Genomic DNA, 17,911 nt, shown 5'->3' with positions numbered 1-17,911 from the left:
TCAGCAAACTCTCTCTTCCGAGACTACTGGAGGAGAGGTAGAAGAAAAATTCATTTGCTTCTGAGCTAGTAGGAAACTTTCCTGTCCCCCAAAACATAGGCAAAGGTCCACTGCTGCTGGGAGAGAAGTGGAAACAAAAACTCCCTGCCCAAGGGGAGGGGCAGGAAACCCTCTTGGGCACAGGAGCTTAACTGCTGCCATGCCCAGGTCTATTGCCACTGGTGGAGGGGCAGAAGATGCTTGTTTGCCCAAGACCCATAGACAGAAGGAAGCTTGGCTACCATGGGGAGGAAGAAGAGGGATACTGAGAGCCCTACAGCTAAGACCCAGGGGTGCAGGGTCTGCCTAGGATCAAAGCTAAACCAGAACACAAAGCCCACGAGGCTAGTGCAAGGGCAAAAACATTGAGAGAGACCCTGTACTTGGTTGGCTCAGGCGTACAGGGGCTGCTGGGAGTTGAGGGTGAAGTAAGAACACTGAGAAAAGCCGTCCAGTACCCCCGGCTCCACTCGAAGCACAAGGTAATAGTAGCCCACTGCAGGAAGAATTTGAATCCTGTGGCACACTGAAGGTAATGGTAACAACAACAAATTCCAAACCCAACTGAAGTCCTGAATCTCTCACACTAACAGCATTACAGAAGAGCCTTTCCCTTTCCTGCATATACATGCTCTTTACCTCACACTCTAGTGCTCTTCTACACATGGTGTTCAACATGCAATGAAAAATTACAAGACATACGTGTTGTAGCATGGGTTATACATGTAAAAAAAAAGTAGAAATTGTTATATTGGGGTATGTTCTGCAGTATATATTCTCAACCACAACAATAAAAAAAAACTATAAAAAGTTTTTAAGAAGAATTACGAGACAGACAAAAAAAGGATGAACAACACACATGAATAGATGGAGATTTTCAGCAGAGACATGGAATCTATTAAAAAGAGTCAAATGGAAATGCTAGAAAAAAAACTATGATAAAAGAGAGGAATAATTTTTTTGATGGGTTTATCAGCAGACTGAGGAAAGAATCAGTGAATTTCAAGACAAGTCAGTAAAAATTATCCAAGCTGAAACACATCTGCAAAAAAAGAGAGCAGAAAATAACAAAAAAATGGAACAGATCATCCAAGGGCTGTGGGAGACTATCAACCAGTCTAATTCATTCTGCTCCTTACACATAGCAGGTATTCAACGAATTTTTATGGTGGTGGTGGTTGTAGCTGATAGAATTAAACACTATTATCTAATACTTATTAAACTTTAGTCAGTGTTGGAAGAACTCATCCCATCACTACACTAACCCTAATCTTCACAATAATGATATAGGGCTGGACATTATTATCACCATTGTATAGATATGACGGCGAAGAGGCTTAGAGGGGCTAAAAAGGTTGCTCATGTTCACATACCATGCAAGCGGCAGAGCTGCTGTTCCCATCCAGGTTTGTTATACTCCAAAGCCTAAGATCTTAACGCTCCCACATGAGGCCTTTCTATTAACTGATGAGGGTGATAGTTAAGAACTGAAAAGAGGGAAGGAATGGCTATAAAGGTCAATGAAAGAAGAGTCTTTCTGGATTTGTAATTGGTGGGCCTTAAGAGGTTAAGAGGAGGTAAGTGATCTTGAAAGCTACTGGCCAGCAGGTCTAACACACAGCAGGTGTTCCAAAGAGGTACATGACTGAGCACACAGTAGCTATTCAGGTCGTTTTTGCTGAACTGATTTAGAATCTCCATTGTGGGGTTGTCCGTTTGGTCCACATTTTACCACTAGAAACATTAATGAAAGCTTATTTTAATTAATATTAAGTTGGGGTTGATTCTGGAATTTGACTAACGTATTAAATGTTGGAGAGAAAATATTAGAAAGGTTGAATAAATTTTATGAGGCCATTGAAAAGTAGTTGTCTGTTGCTGTGATGCTAGGTTACTAATCCAAGTATCAGCTTATGCAATCATGACAGTCATTAGGTATAGAAAAGCTACTTAAATGCCCAAATGAAAGGATGTTTGGTATCCCACATTCCCACGATGGATTTCCCAGTAGGTATTTACACCAGCCCCAGAAGATCACATTTCCTGGGAAACGTATGTTCAATTTGAAGTCTCTGACTCCTTCTGAACTTCACTGGACGCAAAGGTATTTCAAATGAGGAAAATCAGGTTTACTCTAAGTAATGCAAATCAAGGTAAAGGGACCTTAGAATTGACCCCTTACAGAGTCCTGTTACTGAACACAGATTATAAAGTTGATTTTGGCAAAATACCGTATCAAACTCATCCCAGAAACATAGTACTTTAAACTCCTTTGTTCAGTGATGATTGCAGACTATATAAAAACCAATCTGATAGTGACACTCTACTAGGCATTCTAAAAGACTGTCTCTCGCTGAAGTCTGCTAATAGGTGGAAAGAAAGCCACGTATTCACAGAAGGTCTCACTATTCACCCACATTTATACGCATTATGGCTGTGAACTGATTAATACCGCTAAGCCAATTTTTAAGAGCTGTTCATGTGCTAAGTAATTATATTAATTGTAAATATTTAAAATACATTGTTTCATTATTTTTTCTGGTCTTTAATATTCAAGAATGCAAACTTTACCAAAGCTTTGCAGTAACTTTTCCAGGCCAAGAGAATACTGATCACTGTAAAATCAAAGCTAAATAAATAAATAGCCCTGTGATAAATAGCAAGCTACTTGCAATTTTACTTTTGCTGACAGGGTTTCAATATTTCAACATTTAAAAAGGTTTCTTAAAACAAAAGGAATCCACTCTAAGTTTCAATAAAACACAGGATTTGGTTCCCCTTACTAACTGATGTGCAGATGACTTTTCCAGCTAGGATAAACAATTAAAAAGTCAGCATCAGTGAGCAGAACCAGCTTATTTCCAACCATCTTAATAAATTGTACCAAGTACACAACTAAAGTACATAAGTATCTGATTTGCAAAATAAATATAGCTAGGCTTTATTTCTCAGGTTTACCATATCAACATATGACAAGCATAAATGTGTGTATGTGTGTATATGTGTATGTATATGCACACACATATAAGTAGAAAGTCTTAAAGTGGTTTCTGTATTGGATGTAGCCAAAATCCTTAATACAAATAGCAATTATATTTTAGTTTCAGAATAAAAACAGTTTTCAAAAGTGTTTACATTATAAATGTAAAAAAATGTAAAAGATACTGATAAAAAGGCAAAGGGGAAATGAACTTCTGTGAAATGACCAGTATTGCATTCAACGTTAGAAAAGTCATTAAAAACTTCTTGAGAAGGCTGCAAACATAGCAATCCAATTTTCTAATCGGTATGGAGGCACAGGCTAACTTTTTAAGACCTTTGGAAATTGTTATAGTAATTTTATGTCACAGGAAATACAACAGTATGTAGGATATATAAATCGAGTTCAAATTATAAAAAGATTCTATTATACTCCAATAGTTACATATCTGTTGACATTTCTGGCAATTTCTCCCCTGAGGGACACTAACAGGCAGTGGTGTAACCCCTACAAAAAAAAAAAAAAAAAAAGGCTGGTTTTTCCTTTCAACACTAGCATTGATCTCTGACCAACTTTACAAGCAGTTCTATACTCAAAATAGGAAGAAAATAGTTATTTCTTTTTCCTATGTCGCTGGGAGAAAATAAGAATTTGTCTATAAAAACCGGGTACTTTTTTTTTTTTACTGGGTTTTTTTTTTGGCATACAGAGCTATTGTAAATCTCAACAAAAGTGCTTACCATAGTCAATAAGGTAACAGGAAAAAAACCTCACAAAGTTAAACAGGACAGAAAATAGCCAGGAAAGATACTAGTGATGCGATTACTGATATAAAGTCTAGAATGGTAATATTCATTAAATTTACTAAACAGAAAAAATGAATAGCTGTGTTTTTGTTTCAAGACTTTGTAATAAATGGCATAGCCATTTGTGGCAATAAATCTGAAGAGTAAAATTCTAACATCGAATAGGTACTTGTCAACTTAAAAACATCTCAGACTATACACTAAAAGTGTTCGCCTAAGTAAGATTAGCTTCCATTATGTCTTTTCAATATACTAGGTATAGGGTCTCTATGAATTGGAATTGACTCAATGCTAAATGGCAATGATTTTTTTTTTCTTTTTGCTTGTTTGTTTTTGGGAGGTATTGTTCGGCAGAGCTAAATATTTTTAAAATAAAGTCCCAGTCACAGTTACTGAAAGGAGGACTTGGTTTTGAATCATTTCTCTGATAGAATAATGTTCTGGAACAATTTTATGACAATATAAATGCCTCAATGTGTATTCCATGTGCTGTAAATTTTGTTTTGTGTAACCTTCCTCTTTCATGGAAGGAAAGTATTATATAATTTCCACTAGAGGGCACTGTTGTAATCCATATTGTGATATTTTTTTCCCACAGATTTAACTATTAATGAAATTCGACATCTTGGAAATTAATATCATTTCAACAGAGAAACTGCAGAGAAGATAACTTGCTTTCAAAATAACAACACGGTATCCATATTTTTCAAAGTGGACTAAAAATACCAAGTTTATAATTACGACGTTAGTTTCAGTTAGATTAGATATAGCCTATGTAAAACAGTGGCCTTGGATTGAAGACTTCTCAAATATGTTTTCATATAGGTAGTATTTTTACATAAAAAAGGCATCTGTTAATAGGAACACATTAATTTATTTCAAAAAAATTTTACCATTAGAAGCTTTCCAACAGACTTCCTTATCCCTTAACACACTTAAAAAAAAAAAAAATAGCTAGATCATAATAATACTGCTCTCAATATTGAGCCAAATTAAACAAAGTGCACAAAATACAAAATACAAAATTTAAGGTTTTTTTAAAATCATGACTTGGTTAAACTTGTTTTTATTATTTTATAAAATCTACATTCAGCATTATTTCCAATTACCTGGGCCTCCTCCTCCCATACACATTTTCCCCCTCAGGCCAAGATTTTCTTATCTTGCAATTTACAATCACTTTTTCTTGCTCAGGAGAAGTAAGTGGCTATGTCCCCCAAAACAAGGACTATGACATTTCTTTCCTGGCCAACAGAACAAAGCTGTTCAATGGACTGTATTTTTCCAAAGATCCTAACAAGTGTGCCATTTTCTGAGATTTATCACCTGAGCAAGAATCACTATCTTTAAATTCATTTTATTCCCAGAACCTACTGAATTCCTACAAAGAGAAGTGTGTCATAAACACAATACTATAACCGAAACCCTACTAGAACATTCTGAGTATACCATCATTTATTACGCTGGGGAAGAACGTAATTTAGACAATCTAAGTTTTTATCTCATAAATTTCATGAAAACTTAATTTTATTTGCAAACATTTTAAAATATGAGATTTATTATCTTAACATAAGCCATCTGATTGCTCATATTTTTCTTAAAGACACTAACATATTGGCATTTCTCTTAAATCCCCATTCACCCAAAACCTGGTTTCAAAATACTTGACTGGCAAGTCTCTGTGTGCCAAAAGGTACATATAACTTGTGAGAATGTTCATTAAAGATGAAAGTACATTACTCACCAGTTATAAAATGAGCTGATAGCTGTTGTGCTATATTCCATAAATTCATTAGAATGATTTATAAGCCATTAAATATATAAGAAATGAAACAGATAGCAAAGTTGTATTTTAAGTGTGCATATCGCCTTGTATAATGGGTAAAAAAGAAAATCACATAGATCAATCAAGGGCGAAAACATCTTCTTTATTGTGCATTCAAAAGATAACTATTTATTCTCAAACTGCTAATCTACATGGTAATATATTTAAAGAAAGAGAATAAATAACCACAGTTTAATAGCGTTTGGTCTTATTAACAGCAATTATGACTATTAAACATCTTTCTATTTGCAAACAGTGTATTTGGGTTAAAGTCTTGACTACATTCCAAGAAGGGGCATTTATGAACAGGCACACTGTTTTATACCATATTATATTGGAAAAATAACCTTCAATTCATATTTTCTGATGCTGCTTTTACATAATTAATAGAACAGGTTGAAAATGTGAGTGGATTGCTATTTGTCCCAGACATGAAATAGTTAAGAGTGATATGTGTGCCAGGGTTTTAATAGGGTTTAACAATAGAAAGCTTCAATCCTCCACTTCCACCAGATTTTGTTGTGGTGGTTTTGCCTTGCTTAGGGCCATCCATCTGTTAATGTCGACCTGCAGTACAACTAAGCTCCCTGCTCGTTCACTAGTCCAGTTGATGTGTGTGTGAGTGTGTGAGTGTGTGTCATGCAGACACACAGATACATCCACACCCTCACTGCTTAGACTAAGCCAAGAATGGCTAACAGTATTAAAGATGGGACAATATCTTAGATTTATATAAGTTTTACATATTATTTAAAGGAAATTTCTTATTCTTGGAACAGAAAATTCCAATACAAATTTTCAAAGGCAAAATATTTTAGAAAGTAACTTCAATGACAGACTTAATGATCTAAACAGTAATCATTAAGTCTTCAGTATTCTATTTTAAAATAAAATTGATGGAAGAAGTAAGTACATAGGATTAAAACTGTTCTGTACTGTGACCAGTGGCAGTATTCTCACTGGACTTGCTAAGGCCTTGTTTTCAATAAAACCGGAGGAAGATCCTTTCCCTGGAGTCCTGTTAGGCCGGGGCTGCTGTTGGAACTGTCATCTTCACACAAAAGTGAAAAGGGTTGGGCTTTACAAATGTGAAGCCTAATTGGGAGATCTCCATGCCAGTACCCTTGACATTTATTTAAGCCTCATCAACAAAACGGGAACTAACCATACTAATTAATACACCAGCACACAAACTACTATTTGTTGAGGTGGATTGTAGATTCACAATCTATTCCAAAAATAAGTTAAGTTATGGAACACAGGTTTAAAATAAGACATATTTAGATTTTTGTTCTATTCTACAGTTTCCAGATTATAAAACTTTACATATTTTTCTAACTTTAAAATATACTCTTGAAATTCAAATTATCATAATCTCATTTTCATCTTTTGAGAGACATAAAATAAAGTCTTTCACTGATAAGCCTAGCAATGCAAAGGGAAATTCTTTTCATAGCTGAGATCAGGCTTCTCAAATTGACAATCTACAGAGCTAGGCCTGGAATGAGTGCAGTCCACCTTCTTTATTTAGATAATTTTATTGACAATAAAATGACATAGCAGAGGTCTGATAAATCAAGGGATTTTTCGGTACAACAAGCTATATATGTTTTTTCTAAGCCACAGACTGGAATCTAAAGCCATGCCTACTTAGAATGAAGATGGGTAATTTTAGGGCCCCCACTACTTTAGTGACTACTTTAGTGACTAGGGGTTCATTAGTGACTCTGAGCAGTAACTACCAAGAGACAACATCAGATGGTGTCACTGCTATAAAAGATCTGAAGCTTAATATATGTGTATATGTATATATGAATATCTACCAATAATTGAGTGCCTATTACGTGGCAGATATTGTATATGCATTACCTATGATGTCTACAGCAGCCCAGGAAAACGTATTGCTCTTATCATTTTGCCGATGCACAAAGCAAGGTTTGGGGATGTTATATTTTGCTCGATGCAAAATACTAGTACCTTTTTCAAAATCAAGGTGTATCTGGCTCTAAATTCCATGCCCTTGTCTTTAACTGCTGTCTTCTATAAGCACCCCAGCCCCCAGAAATGTACCCTAAAATAGTAGTTAAGTATTTAAAGTTCTAGGGTCAATTTGTCTGATTTCGAATCCCTATTCAGCTACTAATTACCTATAGAACTTCGGGCACATTTTTTAATCTGTTTGTCCCTCTATTTCTAAATGTGAAAACTACCCACTCTAAATGGATTGTTGGGAGTTTACATACATGAATATATACAGACAGTCTCACTGTTATCAAGGAACTGTATCTTCCTTCTTCCCCATGTTTTCCAAGGCTACTCTGGTACACATTTATATGACTTCAGCTTTATCAAAATTGAGGTTTAGAAAATAACAGTAAGAACATCGAAATTATCTGTATCACCACATCCTATAGGCCCCTACCGAATATTGCTCTAGGTAATGCAATTCACCATATGGCAAATCTTTAAAAAAGTTTGGTTATTTTAATATAAGATGGAGCCCAGAGCAAGGCTCCTTTTGAGGCATTACTGAGAGGCTGGTAGAGTCACTATGAGTTGGAATCTACTGGACGGCAACCGGTTTGGTTTGGTTTGGTTTTGGTTTGAACATTAGAAAGAGACGTTACTCTGCTAGCTCAGTGAGCTTTACACAAGGAAGAAAACAGTGTATTCTAAGCTTACTTCCACTTGTAGCCCGTTTTCTGTTTTGTTTGCTTTTTGTAAAAGTGGCACAACTCTCTTATGAGTGCTAAGGCAGTGGGGCTAGGACACTAAGCTGTCTTTAGAGCGGTATTAACGAACCTGAACATTTCCAACAGTAGAACACGCACAGAAGAGACCAAATAAAGAAAATCAAACTTCTGTCTCATGAAACAAAGATCCTTGCCTCTATTAGGTCCTTCCAGTAAACTGTGAGCTCTTGTGACACTGACTTCAGCTTTGGATCTTCAATACCTAGCCCCATTCCTCTTTCTCAGAGTATCTGTGTACCTCCCGAGCAAGTTTTTGTTTTTTTAACCTTTGGCATCGTGAATCATGCAGCTGTGTTTTTCTATTTGGCTTGCTAGGCAAGAGAATGCACCTACCAGCTACCTGTGACACTTACTTTCTCTCTGTCTTAAATCTTAACTAATTGAAACAAATTTTATTCTTTATTCTAATACTTTTTGAAGTTGTCAAACTATTTTTGGAAATAGGTGGAATATAAATAAACAAATACTAGTTTCTCTGACATATTTATTGATATCTAGATCTTGCCTTTAACCACACATAACTATTTCTTGAAATACTGACATATTTAATTGAAAGTCATAATATGCACAGATCTTATTATTATTACACTTGGAGAGTTGGGGGTAAGAATACTCATTGATCTGGCAATTATCACAAATCAATATGCTCACTGCTCTACCATCAGCTTTCTGTATCTTCCATAACACACTGGGGTCATATTTTGATGAAAAGTAATGAGACTGGATTATTTCCAAAATGTGAACCAAGCAAGTTTCCAAGATACTGGTCCACAAAGAAAAGGCTGCTCCCTCTTGATTTCCTCACCCAAAATGCAAAGGTGAATTATCCCACAACACATATGGATAGGCTGACCTTAAACTTACGAAGCTTCAGGTTTGTGATACGAGGATCCAGCCTCCAAGTACTTAAAAATACAGATTTTTTGCAAAGATGACTTTTTGTCAAATAATATTATGAGGCAATTAGAATTGGTAGATATCACTTGAGACATTGTCACAGCCCATAAAACCCTTTCTCTGATAACTGCCCCCGACTTACCCCTACCACCCTCCTGGTGTCCTTAGTAATATGGTACTCTGCCTTCTTCTTTGGCTTGAGTTGATGGAACCAAGATTAATGCCTGATACAGGTGTGCTAATTACATTCTTCCAAAAGAAACATAGATTTATGATTCAGGAATGATAGTCCGTTTCTAGTGGTTGCCTCACTTGAAGAGCAGCAAGTTCTGAGTTGGGGCAAGGGAAGCAGAAAATGGCAACACACAGGAAGCACAATGAGCAGGCACACAGATGGAAGAGCAGACTGCGTATAAATAAACATCTTGAATTGACATTCAGGTCCTTAAAAGTAAATAATCCCCCAGCACACGGCAGGTGGAGTAGAAACTACTTTTAGAGCTGGCTGGATAAGTGGGGAAAAGGACCAAGAAACTCAGCAACAAAGGAATACTGAAGTAAACGTTGACGATTTTCCACAATCAGGTATTAGTGGCCCAATAGGTGGCAGCCTTCCATTCGCTGGTAGTGAGTCTTTTCAACAAGTCTATTCAACAAAGAGGATTTAATGTTGAATGAGACGTTTTCTTTCTCCTAAGCTGGAGAAGGATGGTTATTTCTGATGGTGGAAATCCTTCCGCATAAAAGCAAATTTTGCAAAGCCAAGTTCAGTTATCAACTTGATTAACTGTGGTCACTTCTGCCTCTGCCAGTTTTCTTAGTTACCCTTATATACTATTTCTTCTTCTCCCTCTCCCCTCTGGATTTTGGACTCAGGAACTGTAGTCCATTTTTTGTGGCTACTTGAACTGAAAGCCTGCAGGGTCTTTGTCACAGACACAGGAGAGCAGAGAAAGCCAGCGTACAGAATGCACAATACACCGATACGCAGACAGAACAGGCCAGGTACCACTGAGAGAGAGAGAGAGAGAGGCAGACAAGCAGGCAGGCAGCTCATTTCCTTCCCTGACTGCTTCTTCCATTTTCTAGTTCCAATCCCACCAGAGGCCTAAGTACATTCCTGTACTTGGATGTCCTAAGAAACCCCTATATCCTTATAATAAAGCCTCCATTTTGTTTTACTTCATTTGTATGTTTGTTAGCACTATGGAATTAAAAAAATAATTCAAATCGGGGATTGCATGACAATTTTTATTTGAATGTACCATGCTATGCTTTTATAAATAAGCTGATACCAGTTGCTGTCGAGTCGATTCTGACTCAGGATGGCCCCAAGCATGTCAGAGTAGAACTGTTGTCTATAAAGTTTGCAATGGCTGATTTTTTAGAAGTAGACTGCCAGGCCTTTCTTCCATGGTGCTTCTGGGTAGACTTGAACCTCCAATCTTTTGGTTAGTAGGCAAACACATTAACCATTTGTACCACCCAGGGACTTATAAATAAGCTGCTAGCCACAAACTGACTATCATTTCAGAGCACTATAACTATCAGTTCAAAGAAATAAAATTAGTATTACAAGAAAACATGATTCTGGTATCCTGGGGGAAAAATATGGCTGGAAAGTAGCAAGGAAAAAATTGAAGAGCCAGAAGCTCAGCTCTTCCGTAAGTGTACACGTGACTCTAAAACCAAATGATCAAACTTCAGCTACAGAAAAAATACAAGCAAAATATTAAATTAAGATAAATATTATTAGTGATCAGAAGTAGCAATGCTTAAAAAATTCAGCCGTTAGAGACTAGAGAAACCCTGACAGTACGGCCCCCGGACACCCTTCCAGCTCAGTAATGAGGTCACTCCCGAGGCTCACCCTTGGGCCGAGGACTGAACGGGCCCACGGAACAAAACAGGACCAAAGGGGGCGCCAGCCCCGGGGGGGGACTGGAGGGCAGGAGGGAGCAGGAAGGCTGGTAACAGGGAGCCCAGGGTTGAGAAGGGAGAGTGGTGACACGTTGTGGCATTGTTAACCACTGTCATAAAGCAGTATGTGTACTGACTGTTTAAGGAGAAACTAGTTTGTTCTGTAAACTTCCACCTAAAGTACTACAAAAAAAAAAAAAAAAACTTAGCTGTTAAAATGGATGCGCACACAGATATATACATCTATTCATATAACGAAACACATGCATGTCAAGAAACATATATATTGGGTACACATGCCGTAACTCAGATATTTATTGCTTAAAGTAAAAATTACTATGCAGACACTATCAGCAACTGCTTAATAATACTAAATATGTTGGTTTAACCAATTCCTATATAACAAACAAGAAAAGCATCTTAGAGTACTTAATTGAATAAGCCCCACTTCTCTTAATTCTTGTTAATGTCAACATTTTGTTGTCCATCTGAAAATCATAAAATGCTAATTAATGAATGTAATGGAATTAATGATATTACAATAAATGATAGCCCTGAGGATTCAGTATAAGTATATAATGGACACAGCCTATTGTCTTGTAGGGTGTTCTGTTACCTAACACATTTTTTCTCTCGGAACTTGCATCTCTAAGAATTAACAGAAAACAATCAATTGGTAATAATTAGAATTAAATTATTATAAAAAGTTACAACATGTTAAATGAAAGGAAGATTTAGAAATTTAAGTATGAGGAGCAGATATAATATTTTTCTTAACTTAAAACAGACATTTAGGAAAGGTACTTTCCAATTTAAATATTCTATTTTTATCTTATAGAATCATATGGATAACAAAACTCCAATTTTTTTCCACATAAAAATCTATTCATCATGCTAAGCATAACCAAAACGCTCCGATATTAAGGCAGGACACAGTAGACAAAAAAATGTTTAAGATGCTGACACTTGAGAACAGATAGACAAGCAATTAAACATACTGTGATGGGACAAAAACCAGAGAAATCAATAGCAAATCCATTATTAGGTTATAAGTTAATAAAGGTTTTCTAGGTAAGGGTAGTGGCCAAAAAAGGTTTCTGCATTCACAGAATAATTATTTTATTGAAGAGCTTTTTAGGTCATACAATCAGCATTCACTATTAGTATGCTGTTACTAAGCAATTCTAACATATGAAAATATCAGCATCATAAAATGGATGCCTGAGAAGACACTTAATATGTGACAAAAATGCTTCCATGAGGGCAGAGACTTTTTGTTTTAGTTTTAGGTAGGGAGTTAGTACAGGCCTACTGGCCTTCTCATTTTTAAAGACATGCGGAAGCACTTTTTCTTTACAGCCATCTGACGCCTGCAGTGCCTGGGTACCAAGAAAGCTAAGGCAGCATTAGAGATGGGTTCCCAGCCCACTCTGCCACCACCCAGCTATGAGACTTAGGGGCAAATGATGTGAACACTCTGGTTATCATCTGTAAACTCTGGCAACTGCAATAATTAAAATGCTATATAGCCTCTTTCACTTTTGTAATTTTTTAACTATAACCCACTCCAGAATTCTTTTTAAAAGCTGTTTTCTAAGGCTACTTAAAACACAATTTGGTTTATACAAATTTAGCTTACTTAAAATCTTTAGAAACCTACCTATGATGCAAAATCAGAGACACACCCAGCTGTGATTCTGATCATTTTCTCATTCTGGGACAACATTTTAAGATAAGCAGAAGCTTTAAATGTTTGTAGCAAATAAAATATTTAACCTTAGAAAAACACAGACACATACTACTTCCTACTCTAATTTTCATAGCTTATTTTAATGGTTAAATCCCCACCTATGAATTTCATTTTATTTTTGTAGTGAAGGAAATCTGTGATGTTCTGTTCATCACCATGCTCATTCATACTCTACAGCAATCACACATTTAATGGTCTCTCCCCCACAATGAACGGTAGCTCCCTGAGGATGTGCCTTAACGAACACGTGGAGTCTCAAATCTGGAGCACCTTATTCCTGATGCCCTCGTGGTCGGCCCTCATGCCATCTACTCCCCTCCTTGACTAAAACTACAGGATTTCTTACATAAGCTAAAAATGAATGGGTCCAAAATTGTCTCTAAAGAATTCCATGTCATTATTGTGTGCCATCGAGTTGATCTCAACTCGTAGTAACCTCATGTGACAGAGAATTACATAATTTTAGAATGTGGTGCCACTAGGGATAAATACTCTTACCTGGGCAAGTTTACGCTTTTCTAGGTTTTCTCCCTTTTCATTGTGTAATGTGTAAACTGGAGTATATTGTACAGAACCAGAACAGGCTCCATAATCTTCCTCATTTTCCTACACATGAAGAAATACATAGGTAACTATTTTAAAATACTTTTTTATTATTACTGTTATTCGATTAATATGCAAAGCATAAGATACAGATGCAAATAAAATAACCAATTACAAGTTTGAAGACCGTATTTGGGAAGAAAATGTATCCTGTTATAATATAAACTGGTAATTTCCAAAATAAGTTCTGATTGTTTTGAATAATTTGAATAAGACTTACATGAAAATAATTTGCTTTCTATCAATACACTGAAGTATTAGGTCATCCTTTCTCTCCAAAGGTAGAAATTCAAAACATAACAGTTGATAATATCTGCAGAGCTATAATGTGTAATCAAATCAAACACAAACCACCCATGCATAAATATTCATATACATATAAAATTCATAGATTCAAATACAAATGCTTATATCCAGTCTTATAAACCAAAAACTTGCTTCAATTTAAAATAACTTCTATTGTAAAAATCTTATAAAACCAAGTGATGGCATTCCTGGTTCAATTCTACACTAAAGATTATCTTTTTGAAAAAAATTCTCAGCTTGAAGCAAGAACTTCAATTGTGATATCAACACAATCAACTTTATGAAAACATACACCCTGTTAAAGCGTCTTTGAAGATTTCTGTAGTTCTCTGATAAAATATGCAAACAATAAAGGGATTATTCAGTGGATGCATATAGAATGGCAGATAGGTGCTGGAGGGCTTGTTATGAAAAATACATCCTTGAACAAAGGGCTAAGCATATTTCGAAAGTCATTAAAAACACACATCTCATGTGATTCGTAAAGTATACGCTTCACACAATGCAAGAATTAAGACAGAATGAAAAGAAGGCTATGACCTACCTTGTGTTTCAGCTTACTCTTCACTTCCTTTATTCCCTGCTTTGCATGATTTTTTGCCTGGAAAACGATAATACAAGTGTCTGGCTCAGCATGGTACTAGTACTGTTTAAAGAATAATTACATGAGATCACATTTAATGAAAATTGGTAACTATCCATATTATTTAGAAAAGGAACAGATTATAATCTTTTCAGGGACAGAGTACCGGTTACTATTATACCTAAATTAGTTGATGAAAAAGCGATTAGTCTCTACTTGTTTATTAACCTCAGACAAAGGGAACATTTAGCCTATTTTGCCTCCTAAACCATAAAGAACACAAAGCGAGGCAACCAGATGACCACAGCCCAGTCTTCATTTGAAACCATGACAAACTGGGAGAGAAGAATGGAAAGTGCTTCACAGCAGCAGGTTATCAGAGCAAAGTTTGGACTTTAAGAAACTCAGGCAAATTTGCAAAGTCTTACTTACCAAAGTGCTTTCACAGGCAGACAGATTTGTGAAAGCAAAACCATCCTAATGGTAAGATTTATCATACCTAGTTATTCCGGTAAAGATTGAAAGTCATTTAACAATTTAAGGGTTACCCTAATGTTCGTAGGGCATCTGACTCCAGCATTGGAGTCTCTCAGATCCTGTCGTGAATCCTGTGGGTATAACTTAACTACAGACAACTGGGGGTGGGAGAGCTTTCATAAAACCCTTCGCCTTTGCTCACTGGAAATTCTCACTCACAGTGGTCATAGTAAAAACAAGAAAAGAAACTTACGTTATTTTGTGTTTCCTAAGCATATGATTGTGTGCAGTCAGTACAACAACCTTATAAAGTTAGTATTATTATTATTATTATTCCATTTGACAAAGAAAACTGAGGAAAGAAACTCAGAGAGGCTAAGTTCATATATCCAAGATTCAAACCCAGGTCTACATGATTCCAAAGTAAAACTCCTTCCCATCTCGAATGAGATGGAGACACTAAAGAGGGACTAAGGTTTTTAAAATACATTGACTGAATTTAAGTCTCATTATGAGCCTCAATCTATTGTTGTCAGGTGCCATCAAGTCGGTTCCTACTCATAAAAAAAAACTCATAGCGCCCCTATATACAACAGAACGAAACAGTGCAGGGTCCTGTACCATCCTCACAATTGTTGCTATGTTTGAGCCCATTGTTGCAGCCACTGTGTCAATTCATCTCATTGAGAGTCTTCCTCTTTTTCACTGACTCTCTACCAAACATGATGTCCTTCTCCAGGGACTGATCCCTCCTGATTAACGTGTCCAAAGCATGTGAGAGGAAGTTTCGACATCCTTACTTCTAACGAGCGTTCTGGCTGTATTTCTTCTAAGACAGATTTGTTTATAATTCAAATGTATCAATTCTTCTTTGGTCTTCCTTATTCATTGTCCAGCTTTCCCATGCATATGAGATGACTGAAAATGATGATTGAGTTGGGTCAGGCACACCTTCATCCTCAAAGTGACATCTTCGCTTTTTAACACTTGAAAGAGGTCTTTTGCAGTAGATCTGCCCAAAGAAATATGTTATTTGATTTCTTGGTGGATCCAAGTAAAATGAAATCCTCGACAACTTTGATATTTTTTCCATTTATCATGATGTTGCTTATTGGTCCAGTTGTATTTTTTTTTCTTTTTTATGTTGAGGTGTAATCCATACTGAAGTCTTTGATCTCCATCAGTAAGTGCCTCAAGTCCCCTCCATTTTCAGCAAGCAAGGTTGTGTCATCTGCTTATCGGAGTTTGTTAGTGAGTCTTGATGCCATGTTCTTCTCCATATAGTCCAGCTTCTCAGGTTATTTGCTCAGCATACAGGCTGAATAAGTACAGTGAAAGGATACAACCCTGACGCACACCTTTCCTGATTTTAAACCACGCAGTATCCACTTGTTCTGTTCAAATGACTGTCACTTGGTCTATGTGCAGGTTCCATATAAGCACAATTAAGTGTTCTGGAAATCCCAGTCCTCACAATGCTATATATAATTTGTTATGATCCATAAAGTCAAATGCCTTTGCATAGTCAATAAAACACAGGTAAACATCTTCCTGGTATTCTCTGCTTTCAGCCACGATCTATCTGATATTGGCAATGATATCCCTCATTCCACATCCTCTTCTGAATCTGGCTTGAATTTCTGTCAATGTACAGCTGCGACCTCTTTTCAATTATCTTCAGCAAAATTTTACTTACATGTGATATTAATGATGTTTGATAATTTCTGCATTCTGTTAGATCAACTTTGTTTGCATTCTGCTAGATCAACTTTGTTTGCAGTGGGCACTTATATGGATCTCTTCCAGTTGGTTGGCCAGGTAGTTGTCTTCCAAATTTCTTGGCATAGACGAGTGAGCACCTCCAGCCTTGCATCTGTTTGTTGAAAGATCTCAATTGGTATTCCATCAATTACTTAAGCCTCATTTTTTGCCAGTGCCTTCAGTGTAGCTTGGACTTCTTCTTTCAATACCATTGGTTCTTGCGCGTATGCTAGTTTCTGAGATAGCTAAACATCAACGAATTCTTTTTGATAAGTTACTTTGTGTATTCCTTCCATCTTCTTTTAATGCTTCCTGCATCATTCAATATTTTCCCCGTAGAATCCTTCAATATTGCAACTTGAGGCTTGAGTTTTTCATCAGTTCTTTCAGGTGAGAAATGTCGAGTATTCTTCCCTTTTGGCTTTCTAACTCCAGGCCTTTGTACATTTCATTATAATACTTTACTTTGTCTTCTCCAATCGCCCTTTGAAATTTTCTGTTCAGCTCTTTTACTTCATCATTTCTTCCATTCACTTCAGCTATCCTATGTTAAAGAGCAAGTTATAGTCTCTTCTGACATTCATTTTGTCTTTTCTTTCTTTACTGTCTTTTTAATGACCTTTTGATTCTTCAAGTATGATGTCCATGATGTCATGCCACAAATTGTCTCATCTTTGGTCAGTAGAGTTCAATGTACCCAATCTATTCTTGAGATAGTCTCTAAATTCAGGTAGGGTATACTCTCTAGGTCATACTTTGGCTCTCATGGACTTGTTTTAATTTCTTCAGCTTCAACTTGAACTTGCATATGAGCAATTGATGGGCATATGTGCCTCATTCTACAGACATGGAAACTGAGGGAATGCAGACTCAAGATTTTCTAACCCCAAAGTCCCTGCTCCTTCTATTAAGCCATCCTACTTTCCTTAAGCTGCTTCTAGAAAAAGTTAATAAATATCTTTCCTTCCTAAGCTCCTTGAGTGGAAGGATCTTATTTTTTTCCAGTTAATATCTGTACTACCCACCATAGTAACTGGCATAAAGTAGCTGCTCAAGAAATGTCTCAAGTTATACTAAACAACAATTTTTTTTGTTAATGAGACAAAACCAAAACATATTACATATAGTAAGAGATAATGTGAAAACCAGATAACACTAAATTACCTTTCTATTGTTCTTTGTAGTCAGTAAAGCATTTTCATATTCATCAT

At 36.3% G+C, this 17,911-nt stretch overlaps 1 protein-coding gene across 15 annotated transcripts in view; it reads right to left on the bottom strand.

The window, feature by feature from the left end:
- DENND1B (DENN domain containing 1B) overlaps positions 1–17,911 on the bottom strand; it is a 287,699-nt gene that overhangs the window by 12,260 nt on the left and 257,528 nt on the right. For 12 of the 15 annotated variants that reach the window (XM_064273444.1, XM_064273448.1, XM_064273454.1 and 9 more), the window contains 3 exons: positions 14,424–14,480; positions 13,469–13,576; positions 3,464–3,526 (listed from right to left, as the gene is read on the bottom strand). In XM_064273444.1, coding sequence (XP_064129514.1) covers positions 3,464–3,526; positions 13,469–13,576; positions 14,424–14,480 — 228 coding nt within the window. The remainder of the gene's footprint in view (positions 1–3,463; positions 3,527–13,468; positions 13,577–14,423; positions 14,481–17,911) is intronic. The other 3 variants (XM_064273449.1, XM_064273452.1, XM_023548218.2) reach the window with 1 other exon arrangement.

The sequence above is a fragment of the Loxodonta africana genome, chromosome 20 (assembly GCF_030014295.1).
Source record: "Loxodonta africana isolate mLoxAfr1 chromosome 20, mLoxAfr1.hap2, whole genome shotgun sequence".
Lineage (NCBI taxonomy): Eukaryota > Metazoa > Chordata > Mammalia > Proboscidea > Elephantidae > Loxodonta > Loxodonta africana.
This window is presented reverse-complemented; position numbering and strand designations above follow the sequence as displayed.